Source organism: Heterodontus francisci, chromosome 34 (genome assembly GCF_036365525.1).
Source record: "Heterodontus francisci isolate sHetFra1 chromosome 34, sHetFra1.hap1, whole genome shotgun sequence".
In the NCBI taxonomy this organism is placed as follows: Eukaryota; Metazoa; Chordata; class Chondrichthyes; order Heterodontiformes; family Heterodontidae; genus Heterodontus; species Heterodontus francisci.
Window position 1 is genome coordinate 5,155,314 of NC_090404.1, and position 27,265 is coordinate 5,182,578.

Consider the following 27,265-nt stretch of genomic DNA (forward strand, 5'->3'; position numbering starts at 1 on the left):
GTGATTCATGACAGACAGCAGGTATTATTTGAGGGAATAAACACAGTGTCATATGAAAGGAAATGCACTGGGTGTTGTTTAGTTGGTTTGTCAAAGCGTATTTGATAAAGTGCTGGACAGGAGGCTTGCTAATAAAACGAAAGCTGACTGTACGCAGGGGACAGGCTAGTGTTGCTGAGGCCAGGGACCTACAGACCTCTCTACCTTATCCTGTAACAGATCAGGATTCCTAGGGAGAGACCCGTCTCCCATATCCTGCAACAGACCAGGATTCCTAGGGAGAGACCCGTCTCCCATATCCTGCAACAGACCAGTGTTCCTGGGACAGACCCGTCTCCCATATCCTGCAACAGACCAGTGTTTCTGGGACAGACCCATCTCTCGCCTCAATGGTGACTCAAAAATATTGTGTAAAACTTCACCTGATTCGCTGTTTCCCCACAGGCTCCGTCTGAAGGATAAATTCTGATGACTGTTGAACTCTGTCTAGGTGCCAGGTTCTGTCGAAGATCCCAGCCTTTGCCCGCTCCCTTGGTTCTCAGAGGACATTGTCGCGAGTTGAGAGTTTCCCTGAAGATGGTGCTGGAGTCGATGGGGTTTGAAACCTTCACTCAGTAGGTCTCCTCACTGTGCTCTCACCCGCAACCTTTAATGATCAGCAATGTGATTGAGTCTGTCCCTTTTCGACTGTTCAGGGTTCTGGGAAGGGCGGGTCCATTGCGCCCTGGTATTTCCACTGACAGGTGAACCTTTAGCTGTGAGTCTGTGCACCTCCCCAGATATCTGAGGGATTCGAGTGGTGGGAGAGAACACGTCTTTATATCGAGGACGTCCTTCTCCCACCCGATTGGGGTTCAAGGGCTGAAGGAGGTGAATCCAGGCTGGGGCCTGATGCTGATCTGGACTGTATGGGGCGGGGGAGTGTAAGATATCAGGGCTGAAACTCCACTCCTTGCCCATTTCATTGTGAATATGGCAGGGAGTGTGGGTTTTGAGGGAGGAGGCTGCAAATTCCCAGGGGCAAATCAGACAAAGTGCTTTGATTGGTGGGTCCAGCAGTGAAACTGAAACCAGATCAAAGGGCCAGGAGTGGAGTTTCAGCCCTGATTCAGCAGATCCTGTTTCCTTTTAAAGCTCTTCTCACAATCAGAACATTTAAAAGGGCTGGCACCAGAATGAACAAGTTGATGTCTCAGAAGATGGGATGCCTTGGTGAATCCCTTCCCACAGTCAGAGCAAGTAAACGGCCTCTCCCCAGTGTGACTGTGCCAATAAATTTCCAGCTGGGATGGGTAATTGAATCCCTTCCCACAGTCTCCACATTTTTATGGTTCCTCCATGGTGCAGGTGTTCGTGTATCTCTCCAGGTTGGATGATCAGTTGAAACCTCGTCCACACACACACGTGCACAATTTCTCCCCGCTGTGAATGGGGTGATGTTTTTTCAGGCTGTGTAACTGGTTAAAGCTCTTTCCGCAGTCTGTGCAGTGGAACACTCTCACTCGGGTGTGTGTGTCTCGGTGCTTTTCCAGTCACACTGATGTTTGAAACCTTTTTCTCACAGACAGAACAAACAAACATTTCTCCTTCCACATTCCAAGGCCAAATAGATGCAGATCCTGATGAACTGAATGACTGTGTCAGATCTTGATGTGATGCTTGGTTTGAGTTTCCCATCTGGAAACCCTCTCCTTCGAACACCCTGTAAAAGCAGTTTACAAAGTCAGTACAGGATAGAAATTCTGAACAGACAATTCTAGTTTCTATGCAACATTTTTCCCTCTCTTGCTCCCCCTGCACTCTCCCTCCTCCCTGTGCTGAAATCCAAACCCATCGCACCATTTCTTTCCTCCGCTGCCAGTTTTCTCCCTCCCTCTACTCTGACTGGGTTCAGTTCTCCAGCCCCTGTTTGCAGAGTGAGAATCAAATCAATGAGTCAATGATTTTCTCTCCTGGTCACTGGGAGCCTGAAGCCCCGCCCACTCTGTGTCGTCACCAAGATGGCCGCGCATGCGCTCTGCTCCCCCGTTCAATCAAGATGGCAGCCATTAACCTGGGCTTGTTCCTGGGGAAAAACCTCGGAGCTGCAAACGCGGGACCTGGGGGTTCTTATTCGGGGCTTGCGGCCTACACCAGGTGTTTCTGAAGCCTCCCCACCCACCTGCAGGCTCTATTCCTTCCCTGCGCCCCGCCCCCTCTCATCCGCTGCAAAGTTCACGAAGGGAGCATGAAGCAAAGAGCCCGGGAGGAAGGGAGAGGGGGAGAAACCGTGAGATTTTACCCAGCGGAGCGGGATTCCCGCCGCTAGGCGTTCACTCGCTTTGGGACATCACGGTAAAGTCGGTAAGTGATTGGCTGCTGAGTATTTCCTGGTTATTTAACCAGGAAATAAACTGGTATGTCTTTTGTTTTCAGGTAAGGTTTATTACCACTAATAAGGTGTATTAAGTATAATAATAAAATAAAAGCAAAATACTACTGATGCTGGAAATACTCAGCAGGTCTGGCAGCATCTGTGGGGAGAGAAGCAGAGTTAATGTTTCAGGTCAGTGACCCTTCAGAAGGGAGTATTAGTAGGGTTTTTCAGTATTGATAAGGTTTATTAACATTCGTAAGATTTATTAGTATTGGTAAAGTTTTATTAGCAGTCGCAAGCTTGTTAAGTAATAGGTAAAGGAATGGTAGGACTGCTCCAACTTTCAGAGTGCACATCCTGCGCTATGTTGCAATTCCAGGATTCTTCCTGTGTCATGGATAACTATATTTGCAGGATATGCCATCAATTGCAGCAGTTTGAGTTCTGGGTTTTGCAACTTGAGCAGCAACTGGTGTCCCTGCGGTGCATCCGTGACACTGAGGGTTATGTGGATAGCACATGTGGTCACCCTGCAGCTTAAGAGTAGGCAGGGAGAGAGGGAATGGGTGACCGCCAGGTGGAAACAGCCAAGAAGAAACGGGCAGGTAGTGCAGGAGTCCCCTGAGTGCGTCTCACTCTCCAACAGGTATTCCGTTCTGAATACTGAGGGAAGTGATGGTTCATCTGGGGACTGCAGCCAGAGCCAAGGCCAGGAGCAAGGCTGTGGAGAGAGCTGGGACTCGTGCGGAAGGCAGCTGCCTGCAGGCCCCAGGCTGGCATGTCTCCTGGGGAGGCCACCACTGTGACTGGGGCCACCCAAAATGCTGAAACACGGGGGTTTCTAATGCCACAGCGTTTGAGCGGGGAGGCAATGGATGCGAGAAAACATGGTTGATAATTACTTTAAACAGGCAGGAAAGTAGCAGCTCTAGACTCAGTGTGAACTTGGGAATTTGGTAAGTATGGGAATTTTAAGGGCTAATTTTAAGGGTTAGTCTCTTTCTAAAAGTTAGTCAAGTTTGCACTTAGCTTTTGATTACAATTTACTGTCGAAGTAAAGTTTATTTCAGTCTTGGGGATAAACAAGCTCGCTGCTAGAATGGCAGCTACATTTAGTTAATGAGGTAGCTGGTTAGAACTGGTTTCTCTAGCCAGCAGTGCATGACTCAGCTCTGTAGAGTTTCACCCAGTATAAGTACAGGTGGTCTTATTAAATGCATGAAGTGATCAGGCACGAAGGTAGCAGCTCGAGACAGAGTGTGAGCTTGGGAATTCCCTAAGTGTGGGAGTTTGGTCAGCGTGGGACTTTGGTGCAGTGAGGGAGGATGTACTGCTCTGACCTTTTACAAAAAAGGAGGTCTGAGAAAGGGAACTGGAGACCAGCAGCGAGATGAGAGAGCTGAAGCCCGGAAGCAGTAATTAGGTGAGCAGTAGTTTAACTGGTTTGGGAGTTATAACTGCTGCATTAAATTTATATCTAGAGTGGTGGATTAGAAAAGAGCGGGGCCAGTGAGGGAGCAGAGTCAGAGTGGTGGATAGTTTGTGGGTTCAGAGCTGACTGACGGCATTCTAAAGAAATGCAAGTGTCACTGGGAAGCAGTTAAGTGATTGGTGAGTATATTTTTCTCTTTTCTCTCGCAAAATCTGGGTATTTATTAGTAGTAGCATAGTTTATTATCTAATAGATAAGAGGAATGGCAGGGCTGCTTAGACCTCTGGAGTGCAAATCCTGTGCTTTGTGGGAATTCCAGGATGCTTCCCATGTCCTGGATAACCATATGTGCAGGAAGTGTTGCCAGTTGCAGCAGTTTGAGCACTGGGTTTCAGAATTTGAGCAGCAGCTGGCATCACTGATGCACATCCATGAGGTTGAGAGCTTTGTGGATAGCATGTTTATAGATGTAGTCACCCCGCAGCTTAAGAATATTCAGGGAGAGAGCGAATGGGTGACTGTCAGGCAGCCAAGAAGAAACAGGCAGGTAGCGCAGGAGCTCGCTGAGTGCGTTTCACTCTCCAACCGATATCCAGTTCTGAATACTAAGGAAAGTGTTTGTTCTTCTGGGGAGTGCAGCCAGAGCCAAGTCTATGGTACCATGGGTGGCTCAACTGTACAGGACGGCACAAAGAGGACTGGAAGAGCAATAGTGATGGAGATTTGACAGGGTAATAGACAGGCATTTCGTGTGTTGCCTCCCTGATGCCAGGGTCAAGGATGTCACTGAATGGCTGCAGAGCATCCTGAAGGGGGAGGCTGAACATCCAGCAGTCATGGTACACATTGGTCCCAATGACATAGAAAGACAGAGGGATGTGGTCCTGCAGTCAGAGTTCAGGGAGCTAGGTAAGAAATTCGCAAGCGGGACCTCAAAAGTAGTAATCTGCGGATTACTGCCAGTATCACGCGCAAGTGAGTATAGAGATAGAAGGATAGTGCAAATGAATGCATGGCTGGAAAGATAGTGCAGGAGGGAGGGCTTTAGATTCGTGGGACATTGGGACCAGTTCTGGAGGAGATGGGACTTATACAGGCCGGATAGGTCGCACCTGAACAGAGCTGGGATAGACTTCCTTGTGGGGAAATTTGCTAATGTTATTGGGGAGGTTTTAAACTAACTTGGCAAGGATGTGGGAACCAGGAGAGAATAGAAGGGAGGAACACCAAGGTGCACCGAGAATTGGGAGACAGATTGTGCTAAAGTAGGAAATGGTAAAGTATTAGGTGGGGTCAGAGTAAGAGGGAAAGTAATAAAGTGTAAATTAGGGTTACTGTGCATGTATGTGAATGCACGGAGTGTGGCAAATAAGGTTAGTGAGCTGCAGGCCAGATAGCCACGTGGTAGTTGTGATAACGGAGACCTGGCTCAAAGAAGGGCAGGACGGGGTACTAAATATTTCTGGATATAAGATGTTCAGGAAAGATAGAAAAGGAAGGAAAGTGGGAGGGGTGACAGTTTTGATTAAGAAGAACATTGCAGTGCTGGAGAGAAAGGATGTCCCAGAGGGCCAAGGACATAATCTATTTGGATAGAGCTTAGGAACAAAAAAGGTGCAATTACATTGCTCAGTGTAGTCTTTTGGCCACCAACTAGCGGGAACAATGTAGGGGACAAATTGGCAAGGAAATTAGAGAGGTGTTGTAATGGGCGACTTTAATTATCTGAATATAGACTTGGATAGCAGTAGTATAAAGGGCAGTGAGGAGCAAGGGTTCCTTGGGTATGTTCTGGAGAATTATCTACAGCAGTAGGTTTCCGGTCCAATGCGAAAGGAGGCACTGCTAGACCTCCTTCTTGGGAATGAGGTTGGCCAAGTGGATCAAGTGTCAGTCGGGAAACAATTAGAGGACAGTGATCATTGTATCATAAGGTTTAGGTTGGCTATAGAAAGGGTCAAGGAACAATCCAGAGTAAGAATAATTAACGGGGGGGGGAGCCAATTTCAATGGGGCAAGAATGGATCTGACCCAGATAAATTGGAATCATAGTTTGGCAGTCAACACGGTAGCTGAACAATCGGCTGCCTTTAAAGAATAAATAGTTCAGGCACTGTCAAGGTATATTCCCTTGAAGGGGAAAGGTAGGGAAAACAAATCCAGACCTCCCTGGATGATGAAGAAGAAAAAGTGTGCTTTTGACAAATGTCCGGTGGTTAATACAACGGAGAGCCAGGCTGAATCTTGAAGGTTCAGAGGGGAAGTGAAAAAGCAAATAGAAGCAAAGAAAGAGTATGAAAAGAGACTGGCAGCTAATATAAAAGGGAATCCAAATGTTTTCTACAGACAGATAAATAGTAAAAGGAGGAGTGGGGACCAAAAAGGGGATTTACGCGTGGTGGTATAGCTGAGATATTAAATGAATACTTTGTATTTGTCTTTACCATAAGAGCTGCGGGGGGTGGGGAAGAGAAAAAAATGAAAGGGGAAAGAACTAAAGCGCAGGCGCACTGCTGCACTGTAACTGGAGCATGCGCATTGTCACTTTCATCAGAGCTGTGCCAGTGCTGGATATGCTTTTTGCAGAGGGTGAGAGTCGGCGGGGCGCAGGGGAGAAATGGAGCCGGTGGGTGGGTGGGCGAGGAGGGTTCAGAAACACCTGGTGTAGACCACAGGCCGCGAATAAGAACTTACAGATCCCGCGTTTGCTGCTCCGCGACTTTTTCCCAGGAACAGAGCCAGGCTCAGGTTAGCGGCCGCCATCTTGGTTGAGCGGGGAGCAGAGCGCATGCGTGGCCATGTTGTTGACGACAGAGTGGGCGGGACTTCCGGGTCCCAGTGACCAGGAGAGAAAATCATTGACTCATTGATTTGATTCCCACTCTGCAACACAGGGGCTGGAGAACTGAACCCAGTCAGAGTAGAGGGAGGGAGAAAACTGGCAGTGGAGGAAAGAGATTTTATTTTTTAAAATTTTATTTAGAGATACAGCACTGAAACAGGCCCTTCGGCCCACCGAGTCTGTGCCGACCATCAACCACCCATTTATACTAATCCTACACTAATCCCATATCCCCACCTGTCCCTATATTCCCCTACCACCAACCTCTACTAGGGGCAATTTATAATGGCCAATTTACCTACCAACCTGCAAGTCTTTGGTGGTGGGAGGAAACCGGAGCACCCGGCGAAAACCCACGCAGACACAGGGAGAACTTGCAAACTCCACACAGGCAGTACCCAGAATTGAACCCGGGTCGCTGGAGCTGTGAGGCTGCGGTGCTAACCACTGCGCCGCCTATATGATGGTGCAGATGGTTCGATGGCTTTGGATTTAAGTACAGGGAGGAGGGAGAGTGTGTGGGATGGGGATTTACAGCTTTGGGGAAACAAAAGAGGAAAAAATGTTCCATAGAAACTAGAATTGTCTGTTCTGAATTTCTAACCTGTGCTGACAGTGATGACTTGTAAACTCCTTTTACAGGGTATTAGAAGCGAATAGTTTGTAGTCAGGAACCTCAAACCAAAGATCACGTGAAGATCTGACAGACTCACTCGATTTATCAGGACTTGAATATCACTGGCCTTTGAATGCAGAAGGAGAAATGTTTGTCTGTTCTGTCTGTGTGAAAATATTTCAGACGTCAGTGTGACTGGAAAAGCACCGAGACACACACACACCCGAGTGAGAGTGTTCCAGTGCAGTGACTGGGGAAAGAACTTGAACCAGTTACACAGCCTGTAAAAACATCACACCATTCACAGTGGGGAGAAACTGTACACATGTTCTGAGAGCGGACAAGGCTTCAACCGTTCATCCAACCTGGAGACTCACAAGGACACCAGCACCACGGAAAAACCGTGGAAATGTGGGGATTGCGGAAAGGGATTCAGTTGCCCATCCAAGCTGGAAACTCATCGTCGCAGTCACACTGGAGAGAGGCCGTTTACCTGCTCTGTGTGTGAGAAGGGATTCATTAATTCATCCCTCCTGCTGAGACACCAGCGCATTCACACCGGGGAGAGGCCGTTCACCTGCTCTGCTTGTGGAAAAGGATTTAATCAATCGTCCACCCTGCTAATGCACCAGCGAGTTCACACTGGGGAGAAGCCGTTCACCTGCACCGTGTGCGTGAAGGAATTCACTCAGTTATCTCACCTGCTGAGACACCAGTACATTCACACTGGAGAGAGGCCATTCACCTGCTCTGTTTGTGGGAAGGGATTCACAGTGTCATCCCACCTGCTGACACACCAGCAACTTCACACTGGGGAGATGCCATTCACCTGCTCCGTGTGTGGGAAGGGATTTAATCAGTCCTCCCACCTGCTGACACACCAGCGAGTCCACTCTGGAGAGAGGCCGTTCACCTGCTCCGTATGTGGGAAGGGATTCATTCAGTCCTCCCACCTGCTGACACACCAGCGAGTTCACACTGGGGAGAGGCCGTTCACCTGCTCCTTGTGTGGGAAGGGATTCACTCAGTCTTCCACCCTGCTGAGACACCAGCGGGTTCACAAATGACTGCAGGGTTTGGATTCTGCTGTTAATCATATCCAGTACTGAAACTATTTATTCTGATGGTTGGGGTTTGTTTCAGCTAATAAACTCCAGCCCAGTTATAGGGGTTATGATTGTGGATATCAATAAATCTTGATTTCTTTGTGTGGTGACTGATTGATCAGCCAGAAACTAACTGGTGCAGCAGGCTCGATGGGCTGAATGGCCTACTCCAGTTCCTATTGTTGTGGGGAAAATATAACCACTCTCGAGTCCACGGGATTAAAGCAAATAAGGATTTTATTTTGTCAAGATTTGCAAGGGAGATGTCCTCTGGTTCACCCAAAGAGCTTCTCAGTGAAAAAGAGTCTGTATAGAATAGAATACAATAACCATTACTCATTTGTTCACACCACCCTGACACATTCCAGATCTGCAGCTTGATCAATAACCTGGATTGTATTGCTCCACAAACATTCTCCTGCTATCTCCTCCCAAACTTTGAAGCTACCAGCTCCCATAATTTATGGCATCCTGTCTTGGCTCCAGCCTCATCCTTATCTCTTTGATTAGTGAAGCAAGGACAGCATGTTTACACAGATGTGCAGGCAATTAGGTACCGAGTTGTACAACTTCCCACAACAGCAGTCAAGTATCCCATCATTCAACGGGCCCCTCAACTACAGTGATTCTTCTAAACTTATTCATATATTCTAATACTAATTCTACTAATGTTACCCTTCTGGTCCTACTTCAGTCCCTCCTTTTGGATCCCTGGTCAGGTGCACCACCTGACCCAGGTGGGACATTCCCGAAATCTTCCACTCACCAATTGCTCCAGGTATCCTACTGAAGGTCAGTGGGCTTCGGATCTCCTAGTCTACTGTTCTCTTACGGCTTCACCAAAGTCCTATTGACCTAGGCTGGACCTGGAACCATCATCTCATTAGATAGCAAAATCCTCATAAATGTTCCCTGGGAGAGGGGCTTCAACTGCGGCAGATACTGGGGTGTACCCTTTGTTAACCAATATCACCATCTGCACCGCTTGGGATACCATCAGCTTTTGGTAGTAACAAATAGAGAGACCAACTAACAGAAACGCAATGGACACAACAGCTGCAGCGATCCTTCCCACCAGTTATACCGCATTCCTGCCATCTCGGCTCGATTGCTGGCCAAATCTTCCAATACTCTAGCCACTCCTTTGGCTTGGTTCACCTGCACCTTGCCCCTCGCGATTGCTTGACGGCTTTGCTCCATAAACCTCCTAGTGGTGGCTAGGACTCTTTGCACCACTTCCCGGGCTAGTCTTTCCGGGACATTGACAACTTTAGCAAACCATCCCACCATGGCCTGAATACACAGAGGTGAGGGCCCTGCCTGCAAGGTGGAAATCCCTCACCGTAAAAAAGTCAGTGATCTGTAGGCAGAAGGTGTGGTTATTATCACACTCCAATCCTCCATATAAGAACCTTGTCCTGTCCATCAAAAAGCACCCCTGCATAAGGGAGGTTTGGACTGCCTTAAAGGCTTTTTCAAGAGGGCTGACCGATACCACTATGGCAGAGTCATTACTGATGGGTCTCAGTATTACAAGAGCAGATGATGTAATGTTGCAACCGAGTACAACATTCTCATGTTGTCATCAAAAGGGTACCATTTAACCCTGGAGCTATATACCTCTGGGGTCCTACTTAATACACCACCTCATCCCTCACCACCCCCAGGGATACAAATTTATAACCCCCTGAATAAGTATCATTTGCATGTTCTTGAGGTACAATCAAGAAGTTGATTGTATTCTCCACTTCCCCCCCACCCCCCCCCCCATTATAGGTCACGTAACTACCTGTTCCCGTCTTTCCTCATGCAAATTAATAAGCTCTATTCTTCTTACACACTGATGTATGTGTCAGGGGACCGTACCAAATCTTGTACCTTCAATACCTGAAACAAGGTTATCTATCAAGTCCCGAACCAACATGTCACAGGCCCTTCCTTTGAGTTCTCAAACAAGTGGAGGCAGATTAGCCCATCTCGCCGTGATGTTCACTCCAGTGTTGGATGCCCTCGAGGTGCTCCCTCCTTTTGGTAGTTGCACGTACTGTCCTGGATGCAGACATGTGGTTCTGTTGATAGTTATGGTGGGCGCCTCCCACGTTGCCGTGGTTACCAAGAGGGTGATCACCGTTACTGCTATCCGCCGGGCTACCATTTCTTTAGTGGTTTACCTGAAACAAAATAATTAAGAGATCTGCTGCTGGCTCTCCTGTTGGCAGAAACAGAATGTGAGTTATGTAGTTTGACTGGAGACCATTGGGAGTGGTGTCCCCCCCCTTGCGGTATTCCTGGAAAATACAGTACCAATCCCATCACTTTAAGATTTTTCCTTTTACAATCTAGCTGTACAGGATATACCTGTACCAAACCTCTGAGCTGACACACAATGATGTTTTTTTCATACTTAGTCCAATATTTACCGTTGTCCAAACAGAAACCACCAAGACCGTGTGTGTGGTTTTATTCATTTCCTAGAATCTCGTAAATTTCAGATTAGAATATCAACTCAATTTAATTTCATCATTGTCAACTCATTGTAGATGTCTGGTCAAATTACTAAAGCTGTCAGCAATTTTGTTGCAATATATTTTGAAAGTTGTATGGTGAGCTTAAAATGCTAGCGGAAAGGGTTAACCTCCGGCTAGTCTGAAAGGGGGAGGGGTGAATGTTCTCAGATGGACGGGTGATGATGTCACCACCCCTTTTCCTTCGAAGACAGAACAAACCACGAGCTACGGAATAGTCTAAACACATACTTTTCAAACAAATGAGAAATTTGTGTTTCAGAACACTTTCCTCTGACAACGTTTCAAAATTCCAAGCTTTTTTGATCCCTTTGTCAAATCTCTTCCGAAAAACAACTTGAACACACGGACTGTTTCAACTCAAACTATTTTCAAAGTTCCAATTAGCAGTATCAATCATGAAAAACTGCCCTATTCTCACATGCGTGAATTCATATCTGGATTTAAATTCCCATATGTTAATCAAAATACAGTCGGGTTGTGATTCTTGGCCAGAAATCGCAACACGCATCTTATAACTTAAATATTTAGTTTGTTTACACCTTCCTTTTGATCCAACTGATATTCCTCATTGTGAAATTCTTTTTTTTAAAAAGTGTGCTGACACCCTTTTTGTGCAACCACCCTTCAGGAAAGAAAGCACATGAAATTTACACACATACGTTATCCACACAATTTCTGCAACACTCGTTCAACTTAACTTATGAAAGAAAGAAACCAAAGGAAATAAAGTTCATCAGTGGTCCTTCATTTAAATCTGCCAAACTTCAAACAGCAGCCTCTCACAAGCATGGGGGAAGGAAAGGGTGGTCTTCGAGGTTTTCACCCACTGGAACAATCGAATTGACAGTGCTGAGTATCATTACTTATCGTCCCCCTAAAAAGGAACCCTTCTCTCTTTCCCTCGCCAAAACAAAGCATGGGCTTTTACAGCTTCTCAACCATTTTATGCAGCTATCAAAACTTTAGAACATCATGCAGGACCAGGCCAGAGGATTAATAAGCCATCAGTTCAGAGACAGACAAGGATATCACAGGACACTAATACAATACACAAACAGAAACTTATGCACACACGAGTTTTCTTCCTAACTCCTGCCTAAGTCTGTTCAGGACAGTTCCCTAAAGTGGTAAAACAACCCCAAATTATTTACTGCTCACCTTCTTAGATCATTTATCTTTCCTCATGACTGCTACGCACCCACTCTCTTGGCCTTATGTGCTCACGACACAGAGTTATAATTCCCTTTTGTTTTATCCTTCGTTTATTTGTTCGTTCTTCATCTTGGGTGACATTTTAGTTTCTTACACTGGACTTTTTGCATCTCAAAATTATCCCAAATTCAAATAACAGTGTTGCTGGAGTGAGAGGTTTGTTAATGTTCCATGGAGTTCTTCCCAAAAAAAAATTCTCTATATTCATAGAAACCACCTAGACTGTTGTTTTTTAAGATGTTGATTTTCCACTTATACTTCAAAAGATCTCCATCAGGGAAGACATAATTTTAGATTAAACTCCAATTGTTTCCAAACTTAACATTTTGTAAGTGGTTCCTAACTCAAGGATTTAAAAAAAAATACAACAAAGATGATTCCAAATTCCAATTCACAGCACTAACCATTTATAAGTCAAAACTGCCAATGTTATATATGAGTGAGCCTTATATCTGGAATTAAATACTCCCTCATACCATGTTGTGGTCATCAATGAAATTCCAGTTTTCCCAACTTAACAGGTCTGTTAACCTTAATAATTTAAACTTAATTCAAACCAATGCATATTAATTACATATAGAACAGAATAACACGTGCTCTTTTAAAACAAAAGGTAGATTATGTCATTTTCATGTTCTTTCTTCTGGCGCCTTGTCAAATGACTGTAATACACCAAAAACTAAAGAAAAGGTTGTTTAACATTCTTACAATGAAGACTTAACACCAGCCTCTTAAACTAACTTTAAAATCTTCCCAGTATCTCCTTTATTTATCCTTTAACAGTCAGTAAGATATATCTTTAAACCGCAAAAAAACAATAGTAGATTTGAAACTTTGGTCCAATTAAAGCAAAGCGTTTAAAAACTTCAAACTGGATTTCGGCCAGGCATTTCCAAGCCTTCAGGACTGAAGCTTATCTCTTACAAAATTGTGCATTGCCTTTTCAGTTTCAAAACCGACTTTTAAAATGAAAATAAAACACTACACACCCATTTTTAATTTATAATGTAATTGAACTTTTATATCCCCATTTCTGGGTGCACAATCTTAAATTGAAATGAACACACTCAGTTATCGCATTCTTAATTTCAAACAACTTAGAAATATTGATTCTTGTAATGGGTTATGAATTCAAAGTACCAAAAATCTGCATTAAATTCCCAGTCCCAAGCCCAAGGAACACATAGAGGTTCAACTAGTTCACACCCAAAACATGACTCGAGGTTCCCACAGAAATATACATGTGCAAGAATAGATCAAGTAACAGGCTCATACTTTCAACATTAAAGCCAGACAACAAAGAGTTAATGACTGTTAGCTCGATAGCACACAAGCTACACAGACAAGGACATAAAGTCGTGGAAGTTTCCAACATTCATACAGACTCAAACAAAGAAACAGTAACTTGTTTTCACTCACTTTTAAATTTCACTAAAGCATCTTGACCCTCTTACCCCAACCTGATACCTCTCACTTTCCCACTCTGGCTCTCGCCCTTCTAACACTTGTAACCTGCCTCTTTTCCTGAGTTAGCCCAGCTAATTCAGACTTTCCAGACTGAGATATGGTTTGATAGCATTTAAATAATATAATAATTCCCTTTTGTCTGTTCTTTCCACCATTCTTTATGCTTATCCAGGGTCAACCGAGGGATCCCAACCTTCCTGATCATTTTATCTAAAGTTCTTTTTGTTTGTGACTGCCAAACATTTGGTGATTGACCCTTTGGGTCCCCACTCCGGATCCTTATTTGCCATGGCTGATGTTTTATAGTCTGACTGTTGTCACTATTTGGATGGGTATGGACCTCTCGCTACCCTACGATCGTTCCTGCATGGGGAAAGGACATCTTGTTTCCTCTCCGATCGTTCTTACTTTGCCTGGTTAACCCCGAGAGCGATATTACCTCCTTGTTTACCCAAGGAACCACGATCCTGGCACTGCGCAGTCTTTAGTTACTCCAAACGTGGACCTGTTCTTTTGTTCAGATCCTCAAATCGGCCCGCCAGCTTCCCATCCTGAACTTCGACCTCCCTATCAAATGGGTGGTAAAGTAAATGTACTCACCCGCTCTCTGAGGTTGACGACTGGGCAACAGTGACTGAGCCTTGAGGATCCTGCTGACCCTAACCCTAACGAGTTTACTGCTTGTATCGTCTCCAGCCTTTCCCCTTATCTCTGATTAGTGAAGCAAGGACAGCATGTTTACACAGACTGTGGAGGCAATTAAATAGAGTTGTACAGTTAAAGCATAGTGGTCAAGAAAGTATCCCATCATCCAACAGGCCCCTCACAACTATAGTGATTCTTCTAAACTTATTCATACATTTAAATACTAATTCTACTAATGTTACCCTTCTGGTCCCATTGCACACTTATGAACTCGCTGGTGTCTCAGCAGGTTTGATGATTTAGCGAATCCTGTCCCACACCCGGAGCAGGTGAACAGTTTCTCCCCAGTGTGAGTGAGTTGGTGTTTCAGCAGAACACATCTACTTTTAAAGCTCTTCTCACAGTCAGAACATTTAAAAGGTCTCTGATCAGTGTGAACTCGCTGGTGTGTCAGCAGGTGGGATGACCAATTGAATCCTTTCCCACACATGGAGCAGGTGAACGGCCTCTCCCCAGTGTGAACGTGCTGGTGTCTCAACAGGGTGGCTGGCTGAGTGAATCTTTTCCCACACACGGAGCAGGTGAATGGCCTCTCCCCAGTGTGAGTGCGTTGGTGTTTCAGCAGATAATTTCTACTTTTAAAGCTCTTGTCACAGTCAGAACACTTAAAAGGTCTGTTATCTGTGTGAACAAGTTGGTGTGTCAGCAAGTTGGATGACCGAGTGAATCCTTTCCCACACACAAAGCAGGTGAATGGCCTCTCCCCAGTGTGTACTCGCTGGTGTGCCAGCAGGGTAGATGGATCGTTGAATCCCTTCCCGCAGTCTGGACAGGTATACGGCCTCTCTCCAGTGTGAGTGTGTTGGTGTGTCAGCAGGCTTGATGACCGAGTGAATCCTTTCCCACACAAAGAACAAGTGAACGGCCTCTCCCCAGTGTGAGTGAGTTGGTGTCTCAGCAGCTCATTTCTCCTTTTAAAGCTCTTGTCACAGTCAGAACATTTAAAAGGTCTTTCATCAGTGTGAACTGGTTGGTGTTTCAGCAGGGTGGATAACAGAATGAATCCTTTCCCACACATGGAGCAGGTGAACGGCCTCTCCCCGGTGTGAACCCGCTGGTGCGCCAGCAGCTCATTTCTGCTTTTAAAGCTCTTCTCACAGTCGGAACATTTAAAAGGTCTTTCATCAGTGTGAACTCGCTGGTGTTTCAGCAGAATGGATAACAGAATGAATCCTTTCCCACACAGGGAGCAGGTGAACGGCCTCTCCCCGGTGTGAACCCGCTGGTGTGTCAGCAGGTTTGATGAATTAATGAATCCCTTCCCACAGTCAGAGCAGGTAAACGGCCTCTCTCCAGTGTGAGTGTGTTGGTGTGTCAGCAAGCTCGATGACCGAGTGAATCCCTTCCCACAGTCAGAGCAGGTAAACGGCCTCTCCCCAGTGTGAACTCGCTGGTGAGTCAGCAGGGTGGATAAACGGGTGAATCCCTTACCACACACAGAGCATAGGAATGGCCTCTCCCCAGTGTGAACTCGCTGGTGTATCAGTAGTTCCTTTTTGCTTTTAAATATCTTCCCACAGTCAGAACATTGAAAAGGTCTCTGATCGGAGTGAACAGGTTTCTGTCTCAGAAGGTCGGAAGACTGAGCGAATTCCTGCCCACACACAGAGATGAACGATCCCTCCCCAGTGTGACTGAGCTGATGTGTTTCCAGCTGCAATGGGGAATTGAATCCTTTCCCACAGTCCCTACATTTCCACGGTTTCTCCGTGGTGCAGGTATCCGCATGGCCCTCCAGCTTGGACGCTCACTTGAAGCCTCGTCCACACACACAACACGTGTACAGTTTCTCCCCGCTGTGAATGATGTGATGTTTTTTCAGGATGTGTAACTGGTTAAAGCTCTTTCCACAGTCAGTGCACTGGAACACTCTCACTCGGGTGTGTCTCAGTGATTTTCCAGTCACACTGATGTTTGAAATCTTTTCCCACAGAAAGAACAGACAAACATTTCTCCTTCCACATTCAAAGGATGATATTCAGGTCCTGATGAATCGTGTGACTCTGTCGGATCTTGATCTGCTGCTTGGTTTGTATTTCCAGTCTTTAAATCCTCCCCTTCGAATCCCCTGCAAAAGGAGTTTACAAAGGCCGTCACTGTCAGTCCAGGATAGAAATTCACAACCTTCTCTCCTCCTGCTTCCTACCCCAGCATAACCACGCATGCACCCTGCTGCACATTGTTTCCTATAAAGACGGTGGCTGTTAACCCACAGCTGCCGTCCTACTCGGTGCAAATGCAGGACCTGTAGCTTCTTAGTCAGGGTTTCAGGCCTACACCAGGTATTTGTAAATTGAATCATATTCCCTGTTTTATCATGGGCACCTGTGTGTTTATCATGCTGCACTCAGTGTGTGTGAAGCCTGCATTGCTCCAGGGTTCATTAACCCGCTCCCTCCGGCCTCCTCCTTCCTGTTCCACTCCATTTCCTGCACTTCTGTTTTCACCCCTTCCCCATCTCCCAGAAGCATGATAGGGTTCCCCACATTCTCACCTTCCGTACCTCCAGCCTCCACATTCAACACATCATCCTCCATCATTTCCCTCAGCTCCAGGATGATGCTACCACCAAAAACATCTTCCCCTCCCCTTTCAGCATTCTGGTGGAACCATTTCTTCTGCAACACCCTGGTCCAAATCTCTATCACATCCAACACCCATTTCTCTTCTGTATAAGCATAGTAGAATGCAATACCTGCCCTTTTATCTCCTCCATTCTCATTGTCCAAGGCCACAATCACCCCTTCCAGGTGAAACAGTGATTTACTTGTACTTATTTCAATTTAGTATACTCTATTCACTGCTCATGATGCTGTCTCCTCTACATGGGGGTGACCAAATGCAGATTAGGTGACAGCTTGGTGGAACACCTCCGTTCAGTTCAAAGGCATGACCCTGATCTTCTGGTCACCTGTCATCTGAATTATCTGTTCCACTCCCACTCTGCCCTCAGCTTCCTACACTGTTCTAATAAAGCTCAACAGAAGCTTGAGGAACAGCAGTTCATCTTTCAGTTTGGCATTTCAGTCTTCTGGACTCAACACGGAGTTCAACATTTTCAGATCATTTCTGTTACAATGGGATGTAAACAGTAACCCCGACATTTACCAGCACCTTCAGGAGAGATGATTGGAAACCCGCTGTATGCAGATTGAGAATAAAATCAATGTCTGCAAATCCTCCCCTTCTAATCCCCTGTAAAAGGAGTTTACAAAAGTCATCACTGTCAGTACAGGATAGAAATTCTGAACAGACAATTCTAGTTTCTATGGAAAATGTTTTCCTCCCTTGTTCTCCCAAAGCTGTAAATCCCCGTCCCACACACTCTCCCTCCTCCCTGCGCTGAAGTCCAACGTCATCGCACCATTTCTTTCCTCCACTGCCAGTTTTCCCCCTCCCTCTACTCTGGCTGGGTTCAGTTCTCCAGCCCGTGTGCAGAGTGAGAATCAAATCAAGTCAAATCAAAACAAAAAGTGCTGTAAATACTCAGCAGGTCTGGCAGCATCTGTGGAGAGAGAAGCAAAGTTAACATTTCAGGTCTGTGACCTTTCAACAGAACTGGCAAAGGTTAGAAAAGAATTAGGTTTTAAGCAAGTGAAGGGGAAGGGAGTGGGGGAGAGAATAAAGGGGAAGAGGTTTGATAGGGCAGATTAAATAACAAAGCTGTCCTGGGACAAAGGCAAAGCGTGTGTTAATGCTTGTGGTGAAAGACAAAGCTTTAGTCCAGAGTGAGTGTTAATAGTGGAACAATGACCAGCTCTGACTGCATGAAAAGCTGGCACATGGTTAAAAAATAAAATATTAAAAAAGGCCAGTCATGCTCTCAATTTATTGAACTCAATGTTCAGTCCGCAAGGCTGGAGAGTGCCTAATTGAAAGATCAGGTGCTGCTCCTCGAGCTTGTGTTGATGTTCACTGGAACACTGGAGCAGACCAAAGACAGAAATGTTGGCGTGAGATCGGGGGGAGTGTTGAAATGGCAAGCAACCGGAAGCTCGGGGTCATGCTTTCGGACTGAGCGGAGGTATTCAGCAAAGCGGTCACCCAGTCTGCGTTTGGTCTCCCCAATGTAGAGGAAACCGTCTTTTGTGAGCAGCGAATACAAGATACTAAATTGAAAGAAGTACAAGTAAATCGCTGCTTCACCTGAAAGGAGTGTTGGGGCCTGGGATAGTGAGGAGAGAGGAGGTAAAAGAGCAGGTATTACACCTCCTGTGATTGCATGGGAAGGTGCCATGAGAAGAGGACGAGGTGTCGGGGGTAATGAAGGAGTGAACCAGGGTGTCGCAGAGGGAATGATCTCTTCGGAATGCTGACAGGAGAGGGGAGAGGAAAATGAGTTTGACAGTGGCATCATGCTGGAGGTGGCGGAAATGGTGGAGGATAATCCTTTAGACGTGGAGGCTGGTGGGGTGGAAAATGAGGACAAGGGAAACCCTGTTGTGGTTCTAGGAGGGAGGGGAAGGGGTGAGGGTCGAGGTGCGGGAAATGGACCAGACATGGTTGAAGGCCCTGTCAACCACAGTGGGGGGGAATCCTCGGTTGAGGAATAAGGAAGGCATATCAGAAGTGCTGTCATGGAAGATAGCATCATCAGAACAATTGCATCAGAGACGGAGAAACTGGGAGAATGGAATGGAGTCCTTACAGGAGTCAGGGTGTGAGGAAATGTCGTCGAGGCAGCTGTGAGAGTCGGTGGGCTTATTTTGAATACTAGCAGACAGCCTATCCCCAGAGATGGAGACAGAGAATCGAGGAAGGGAAGGGAAGTATCGGGTATAGACCATGTAAAGGTGAGAGAAGGGTGGAAATTGGAAGCAAAGTTGATAAACGTTTTCCAGTTCAGGGCGGGAGCAGGAAACGGCACCGATACAGTCATCAATGTACCGGAAAAAGAGTTGAGGGAGGGGGCCCCCCCAAGTAGGACTGGAACAAGAAATGTTCGGCATATCCCACAAAAAGACAGAGACAGGCATAACTAGGACCCATGTGGGTACCTATAGCAACACCTTTTACTTGAAGGAAGTGAGTGGAATTGAAGGAGAAGTTGTTCAATGTGAGAACAAGTTCAGCCAGACGGAGGAGGGTGGTGGTTGGGCCTCTGTTCAAGTAAGCAGCGGAGAGCCCTCAAACCGTCCTGGTGGGGGATGGAGGTGTAGAGAGATGGGACATCCATAGTGAAGAGGAGGCAGTTAGGGGCAGGAAACTGGAAATAGTCAAAGTGACGTAAGACATCAGAAGAGTCACTGATGTAGGTGGGAAGAGACTGGACCAGGGGAGAAAAGATAGAGTCAAGATAGGAAGAAATAGGTTCAGTGGGGCAGGAACAGGCTGAGACAATGGGTCTGCCAGGACAGTCCTGTTTGTGGATTTTAGAAAGGAGGTAGAAGCGGGCTGTCCAGGGTTGTGGGACTATGAGGTTGGAAGCTGTACAGGGAAGATCTCCAGAGGAGATGAGGTCAGTGATAGTCTTGTGGACAGTAACTTGATGTTTGGTGGTGGGGATCATGGTCCAGAGGGAGGTAGGAAGAAGTGTCTGAGAGTTGGCACTGAGCCCCTGCAAGGTAGAGGTCGGTACGCCAGACAACAACAGCACCACCCTTGTCTGCAGGTTTGATGACCATGTTGGGGTTAGACCTGAGACAATGGAGTGCAGCAAGTTCAGAGGGATACAGGTTAGAGTAAGTGAGATGGGCAGAGAAATTGAGACGGCTGATGTCTCGCCGACAGTTCTCAATGAAAAGATCAAGAGTGGATAAGAGGCCAGAGGGAGGGGTCCAGGTGGAGGGAGAATGCTGGAGGTGGGTGAATGGGTCTGCTGATGTGGGGGGAGGAATCCTGGTCAAAGAAGTGAGCCCAGAGGCGAAGGAAGAAGAGCTCAACGTTGTACCGAACGTGAAATTCATTGAGGTGGGGACGTAAGGGGATAAAACTGAGTCCTTTGCTGGGCACAGAACGTTCAACGTCAGAGAGAGGAAGGTCAGAGGGTATAGTGAATACATGGCAAGGAGTCAGATCAGAAGGGATGGAGTCAGAGGGAAGTGAAAGGGAAGAAGGATCTGGAGGGGCATTTGTCCCCATCAGCTGCTGGAGCTTGCGATACTCAACACCTGAAAGGAAGAAATTAAGTTTTTTGTTAATACGTGGATGAGACGAAGGATCAAATGAAACTGCGCAGAACAGCTTTGAGATAAGGTGAGGCGGTGCTTCTGGAGAGAGAGAGATCCAGTGTGTGCATGTGACAGCGCATGGCACTGAGTGTAGATCTCAGGATGCGGCAAGAACAGCAGTCCGAGGAACTTTGTATTTCTCGGAGATACCTGTAATCCTGGGTGGATTTAAAACACGAAGGATGAAACTTCAGTTGGAATCCGTGTGAAGTAAGTCGGAGGCGGAGACAGTCACTGAGGAAGGAGATGTGGCTGTGAAAACGAGTTTTGGTAGACACTTCATCAAACACCAGGAGGGAAATAGAAAGCAATGAAGGTGAACAAGGTAAAAGAGACAAACGAAAATCCCATCGGAGAGAAGAGCAGAACTTCTTCAAGGTAGGCATTCCTGGAAGAGAGGTGGCAGTGAATTAAACACTAAAATAAAAGCAAAATACTGCAGATGCTGGAAATCTGAAATAAAAACAGGAAGTGCTGCATTTTCTCTCCTGGTCACAGGGGCCCGATGACCGCGCATGCGCTCTGCTCCCCAAGATGGCGCCATTAACCAGGGGCCTACTGCGGAAAAAAGCCTCGGAGCCGCAAACGCCGGACCTGGAGGTTCTTACTGTTTCTGAAGCATCAGCGCCCACCCCATTCCTCCCCTACGCCCCTCCGACTCTCACCCGCTGCAAAAGCGACTCCCGCGCTCGCAGAGCTCTGATCACTGCATATGCTCCAGAGACCGTCCAAGAACTTGAAGCCCCATCCACACGGTGCCTGGCCCAGCATAACCACGCATGCGCCCTGCTGCACATTGCCCCCTATAAAGATGGCGGCCGTTAACCTCGGCTTGCCACCGGGTGAAGCCCCGCCGCTGCTGCCCCGTTGGACGCACATGTGACACTAATCGACCAATGGCTTTCACTCTTGGGTACCGGGAGCAGTTGGGAACAGCGACCTGAAGGTTGTCTTGGGAAGCATTCGCAAGTAGTTCAGAGGTCGGAGGGCCAAGGTTCCTGAGGGCTGCAACCTGAGGCTGCCAGTCAGGTGAGTCAGTGTGAACCCCTGGCAAACTATTTATCCTTTCAAAGTGAAATCAATGTTCCTTTTATCAACAAAGCACTTTAACAAACATGGAAATAGGGAAATGAATGACCTTTAAACACCTGGTCCACTTGGCTCTGAAGTGAAACTCAGAATAGGAATTCCAGGAAAACAAAATACTGATCTGTGAAACATAGAAAGTAGGAGTAGGCCATTCGGCCCTGCTCTGCCATTCAAAATAAGATCATGGCGGATCGTCTAATTCAGTACCCTCTTCCTGCTTTCTCCCCATATCCCTTGTTCCCTCTGGCATTAATATATCTACCTCCTTCTTGAATATATTTAATAACTTGGCCTCCACTGCCCTCTGTGGTAGAGAATTCCACAGGTTCACCACCCTCTGAGTGAAGAAATTTCTCCTCATCTCAGTTCTAAATGGCATGCCCCGTATCCTGAGACTGTGACCCCTGGTTCTGGACTCCCCAGCCATCGGGAACATCCTCCCTGCATCTAGCCTGTCCAGTCCTGTGAGAATTGTATAGGTTTCTATGAGATCCCAACTCATTCTTCTAAACTATAGTGAATATAGGCCTCGTCGACCCAATCTCTTCTCATACGTCAATCCTGCCATCCCAGGAATCTGCCTAGTAAATCATCTTTGCACTCCCTTCATGGCAAGAACATCAGATAAGGAGACCAAAACTGCACACAATACTCCAGATTTGGTCTCGCTAAGGTCCTGTATAACTGCAGTAAGACACCCTTACTCCTGTACTCAAATCCTCTTGCAATGAAGGCCAACATACCATTCACCTTCCTAATTGCTTGCTGCACCTGAATCCTTGCTTTCTGGTGTACAAGGACACCCAGGTCTCGTTGCACCTCCCCTTTTCCCAATCTATCACCATTCAGATAATCTGCCTTTCTGTTTTTACAACCAAAGTGGTTAACCTGACATTCATCCATGTTATACTGCATCTGCCATGCATTTGCCCGCTCACCCAACTTGTGCAAATCACATTGGAGCCTCTTTGCATCCTCCTCACAGCTCACATTCCCCCGCCGCCCCCCCAGATCTGTGTCGTCTGCAAACTTGGAAATCTTACATTTAGTTCCCTCATCCAAGTCATTAATATATATTGTGAATAGCTGGGGCCCACTGATTCCTGCGGTACCCCACTAGTCACTGCCTGCCACCTGGAAAAAAACCAGTTTATTCCTACTCTCTGTTTCCTGTCTGTCAACCAATTCGCAATCCATGCCAGTATATTACCCGCAATCCCATGTGCTTTAATTTTGCACATGAACCTCTTATGTGGGACCTTTATCAAAAGCCTTCTGAAAATCCAAATACACCACATCCACTGGTTCTCCCTTATCAATTCTACTAGTTACATCCTCAAAAAACTCTAGTAGATTTGTTAAGCATGATTTCCCTTTCGTAAACCCATGCTGACTTCATCCAATTCCGTTTATGCTTTCCAGGTGTTCTGTTATCACATCCTTTATAATGGACTCTAGCATTTTCCTCATTACTGATGTAAGGCTAACTGGTCAGTAGTTCACTGTTTTTTCCTCTCCCTCTTTTTTAAAATAGTGGGGTTACATTTGCCACCCGCTAATCTGTAGGAACTGCCCCAGAGTCTATAGAATTTTGGAAGATGACCACCAATGCATCCACTATTTCCTGGGCCACTTCCTTTAGTACTCTGGGATGTAGATTATCAGGCCCTGGGGATTTCTCAGCCTTTAACCCCGTTAATTTCCCTAGCACTATTTATTTACCAATACTAATTTCCTTCAGTTCCTCCCTCTCATTAGACCCATGGTTCCCTAGCATTTCTGGGAGGTTAGTTGTGTCCTCCTTTGTGAAGACAGAAACAAAGTATGTGTTTAATTGTTCTGCCATTTCTTTGTTCCCCCATTTCTGACTGTAAGGGACCTACATTTGTCTTCACTGATCTTTTTCTCTTCGCATGCGGCACAGTGGCGCACTGGTTAGCATCGCAGCCTCACAGCTCCAGCGACCCGGGTTCAGTTCTGGGTACTGCCTGTGCAGAGTTTGCAAGTTCTCCCTGTGACCGTGTGGGTTTCTGCCGGGTGCTCCGGTTTCCTCCTACAGCCAAAGACTTGCAGGTTGATAGGTAAATTGGCCATTGTAAATTGCCCCTAGTGTAGGTAGGTGGTAGGTGAATGGTGGGGATGTGGTAGGGAATGTGGGATTAATGTAGGATTAGTATAAATAGGTGGTTGTTGGTCGGCACAGACTCGGTGGGCCGAAAGGCCTGTTTCAGTGCTGTATCTCTAAATAAATAAAAATAAAAAATAAATAAATAAAATAAAATTCACTCCAAGGTCCCCCATTTCCTCTACACCTCTCGGTATTCTCCCATTAATCTTGTGTTCCTTTGCCTTGTTTGACCTCCCCAAATGCATCACCTCGCACTTCTCCAGGTTGAATTCCATTTGCCACTTTTTTGCCCACCTGACCAGACCATCGATATCTTCCTGCAGCCTACTATATATAGTTAGACGGGTAGATATTTCAGATTCCTGGGACATTGGGATCAGCTCTGGGGGAGATGGAAATCTGTACAGGCCGGACGGGTTGCACCTGAACAGAGCCGGGACTGAGTTCCTTGCGGGACGTTTTTCTAGTGCTGTTGGGGAGGGTTTAAACTAGTTTGGTGGGGGATGGGGACCTGAGGGTAGACTCAGTTGGGACAAAATCAGAAATGAAATTGGAAGGCAGCAAATTAGTGGATGAGCCTGGGAGGCAGAGGAAACAAAGCTTAGAAAATAAATGAAAAGAGTTTGGCAGTGCTCAAGGGTGTCTATTTCAATGCAAGGAGTACAGCAAATAAAGCAGATGAGCTGAGGGCACAGATAGACACATGGTAGTATGATATCATAGTTATTATAGAAACGTGGCTTGAGGGGGGACAGGAATGGCAGCTCAACGTTACTGATTACAGGGTTTTCAGTGGCGATATACAGGGGTATAAGAAAGGAGGGGAGTGCAATTTTGGTCAAAGGAACAATTAGAGCTGTGAAGAAGGATGATATGGTTGGAAGATTCATCAAATGAGACCATATGGATCGAGTTAAGGAACAAAAAAGGGGCAATCACACCGCTTGGAGTGTACTAGAGACTCCAGTCTGAGGGAGATCGAGGAGCAAATACGTAGGCAAATCTCGGAGAAGTGCAAGAGCAATAGGGCAGTAATAGCAGGGGATTTTAACTACCCCAATATTAACTGGGATAGTTTTAGTGCCTAGTATGTAGCAAGTCCAACAAGAGAGGGTGCAGTTTTACACTTTGTTTTAGGAAATGAAGCTGGGCAGGTGGAAGGAGTGACAATGGGAGGGCATTTTGGTGATGGTGATCATAATTCAGTCAATTTTAATATAGTTATGGAAAAGGACAAGGATAGAACAAGAGTTAGAGTTCTCAATTGGGGCAAGGCCAATTTTCCTAAGCTGAGGAGTGATTTAGTGAAAGTGGACTGGAAACAGCTACTTGAAGGTAAATCAGTGTCAGAACAGTGGGAGGCATTCAAAGGGGAAGTTCAAGGGTTCAGAGTAAACATGTCCCCACAAAGAAAAAGGGTGAGGCGGCCAAATCTAGAGCCCAATGGATGTCAAGAAACTTGCAGGATAAAATAAGGCAGAAAAGGAAAGCTTATGTCCGACACCAAGAACTCAAAGTACAGAAAGCCAAGGAGTATAGAAAGTGCAGGGGTGAAATCAAAAAGAAATTAGGAAAGCAAACAGAGGGCATGAAAGAATATTGGCAAGCAAAATCAAGGTGAAACCAAAGATGTTTTATCAATATATTAAGAGTAAGAGGATAACTAAGGAGAGAGTAGGGCCCATGAAAGACCAAAAATGTAACCTATTTGTAGGGGTGGAAGATGTTGGTATTGTTCTTAATGAATACCTTGATGTGTCTTCACAAAAGGGGGGACGATGCAGATATTGCAGTTAAGGAGGAAGAGTGTGAAGTATTGGATGTGATGAACATAGGGAGAGAGGAAGTATTAATGGGACTAGCATCTTTGAAAGTTGATATATCACCAAGGCCGGATGAAATGTACCCCAGGCTGTTAAAAGAAGCCAGCGAGGAAATAGCAAAAGGTCTGACCATCATTTTCCAGCCGCATTGGATATAGGTGTGGTGCCGGAGGATTGGACAGCTGCTAAAGTTGTACCTCTGTTTAAAAAGGGAGTGAGGGTTAGACCAATAATTACAGGCCAGTCAGTCTAACATCAGTAGTGGGCAAATTATTGGAGTCTATTCTGAGAGACAGGGTAAACTGTCACTTGGAGGGCACAGATTAATAAAGGATAGTCAGCTTGGATTTGTTAAGGGAAGATCTCGGTCTGACTAATTTGATCGAATTGTTTCAAGAAGTAACAAGAAAGATTGAGGGTTGTGCAGTTGATGTGGTCTACATGGATTTTTGCAAGGCTTTTGACAAGGTCCCACAGAGCAGACTGGTGTTGCCCTGTTTTTGTCTACTCATTTTGTTGTGCCTAATCTGCAGTTACTCTAAAGAATTCACAACAGTGGACTGGTGAAAGATATATCAAGTGTTTTATTCACACATTAAATCATCAATTACAAGCACTCACTCCTTGCACAATGTACTACCCATCAAGACGTGAGGTGAGCAGTCTCGGACTTGCGGCTGCCCTTCTGTTCTGAGTCCCAGATTCAGGGTACCTTCTCGAGTGTTGGTCCTGGGGTTCTCGTGCCGTCCCTTGTTTCCAAGATCCACCCTTCTTACTTACTCATAGGGGTCTTGTATAATGGCATAATGATAATTCCTTATTTGGTTTAGTAAGAGCCTGGTCAGCACTTCTCATTTCATTGGGCGGAGAAATGACAGATGGAGTTTAATCTGGACAAATGTGAGGTAATGCATTTTGGAAGGTCTAATGCAGGTGGGAAGTACACAGTAAATGGCAGAACCCTTAGGAGTATTGACAGGCAGAGAGATCTGGGCGTACAGGTCCACAGGTCATTCAAAGTGGCAACGCAGGTGGATAAGGTAGTCAAGAAGGCATACGGCATAGAGTATAAAAATTGGCAAGTCATGCTGCAGCTGTACAGAACCTTACTTAGGCCACACTTAGAATATTGCGTGCAATTCTGGTCGCCACACTACCAGAAGGACGTGGAGGCTTTGGAGAGGGTACAGAAAAGGTTTACCAGGATGCTGCCTGGTCTGGAGGGCATTAGCTATGAGGAGAGGTTGGATAAACTCGGATTGTTTTCACTGGAACGACGGAGGTGGAGGGGCGACATGATAGAGGTTTACAAAGTTATGAGCGGCATGGACAGAGTGGATAGTCAGAAGCTTTTTCCCAGGGTGGAAGAGTCAGTTACTAGGGGACATAGGTTTAAAGTGAGAGGGGCAAAGTTTAGAGGGGATGTGCGAGGCAAGTTCTTTACACAGAGGGTGGTGAGTGCCTGGAACTTGCTGCCGGGGGAGGTGGTGGAAGCAGGTACGATAGCGACATTTAAGAGGCATCTTGACAAATACATGAATAGGATGGGAATCGAGGAATACGGTCCCCGGAAGTGCAGAAGGTTTTAGTTTAGGCAGGCATCAAGATCGGCGCAGGCTTGGAGGGCCGAATGGCCTGTACCAGTGCTGTACTGTTCTTTGTTCTTTGTACACTTTCCCATTGTCTAACCGTAGGTCTAATCATATCTTGTGTCCATAGCAACTACTTATCTGCTTTGTGCAAGGACACTGAGTCTGCTAGCATTGTGGCCAATGCCATTATGTTTCCGCC

General features: G+C 46.2%; 3 protein-coding genes across 4 annotated transcripts in view; 1 reads left to right on the plus strand and 2 right to left on the minus strand.

Annotated features, from left to right (window-relative positions):
• Positions 1-16,008, minus strand: part of LOC137348534 (zinc finger protein 850-like) — a gene marked incomplete at its 5' end in the record, with an annotated part of 32,185 nt that extends 16,177 nt beyond the window's left edge. Inside the window, 9 exons of the mRNA XM_068013838.1 lie at positions 1,145-1,263; positions 6,233-6,240; positions 6,483-6,671; positions 8,801-8,852; positions 9,437-9,672; positions 10,398-10,509; positions 10,988-11,107; positions 13,334-13,426; positions 14,444-16,008. Of these exons, the coding sequence (XP_067869939.1) occupies positions 1,145-1,263; positions 6,233-6,240; positions 6,483-6,671; positions 8,801-8,852; positions 9,437-9,672; positions 10,398-10,509; positions 10,988-11,107; positions 13,334-13,426; positions 14,444-16,008 (2,494 nt within the window). The remainder of the gene's footprint in view (positions 1-1,144; positions 1,264-6,232; positions 6,241-6,482; positions 6,672-8,800; positions 8,853-9,436; positions 9,673-10,397; positions 10,510-10,987; positions 11,108-13,333; positions 13,427-14,443) is intronic.
• On the plus strand, positions 1,999-8,449 carry LOC137348947 (zinc finger protein 239-like). Of its 2 annotated transcripts, none has more exons than XM_068014186.1 (2): positions 1,999-2,343; positions 7,273-8,449. In XM_068014186.1, the coding sequence occupies exon 2, from the start codon at positions 7,870-7,872 to the stop codon at positions 8,311-8,313; it is 444 nt and encodes a 147-aa protein (XP_067870287.1). In that variant the 5' UTR covers positions 1,999-2,343; positions 7,273-7,869; the 3' UTR covers positions 8,314-8,449. The 2 variants fall into 2 exon arrangements, with proteins under 2 accessions (XP_067870287.1, XP_067870288.1); XM_068014187.1 differs by lacking the exon at positions 1,999-2,343 and adding an exon at positions 2,365-2,415.
• Positions 15,920-21,313, minus strand: LOC137348535 (uncharacterized). The gene is made up of 3 exons (XM_068013839.1): positions 21,100-21,313; positions 20,585-20,822; positions 15,920-16,332 (listed from the first exon to the last, which is right to left on the minus strand). Exons 1-3 carry the CDS (start codon positions 21,311-21,313, stop codon positions 16,167-16,169), a joined length of 618 nt encoding a protein of 205 aa, XP_067869940.1. The 3' UTR covers positions 15,920-16,166.
• Between the last annotated feature and the right edge of the window lie 5,952 nt (positions 21,314-27,265).

Coding starts and splice junctions, on each gene's coding strand:
- LOC137348947 (XM_068014186.1), top strand. CDS start 7,870: ATGCACCAGCGAGTTCACACTGGGGAGAAGCCGTTCACCTGCACCGTG.
- LOC137348535 (XM_068013839.1), bottom strand. CDS start 21,313: ATGTGCGTCCAACGGGGCAGCAGCGGCGGGGCTTCACCCGGTGGCAAG. Junction 20,823..21,099: donor GGGAGTCGCTTTTGCAGCGG/GTGAGAGTCGGA, acceptor CCTCTCTTCCAG/GAATGCCTACCTTGAAGAAG. Junction 16,333..20,584: donor AAATCCACCCAGGATTACAG/GTATCTCCGAGA, acceptor CTCCTTTTGCAG/GGGATTCGAAGGGGAGGATT.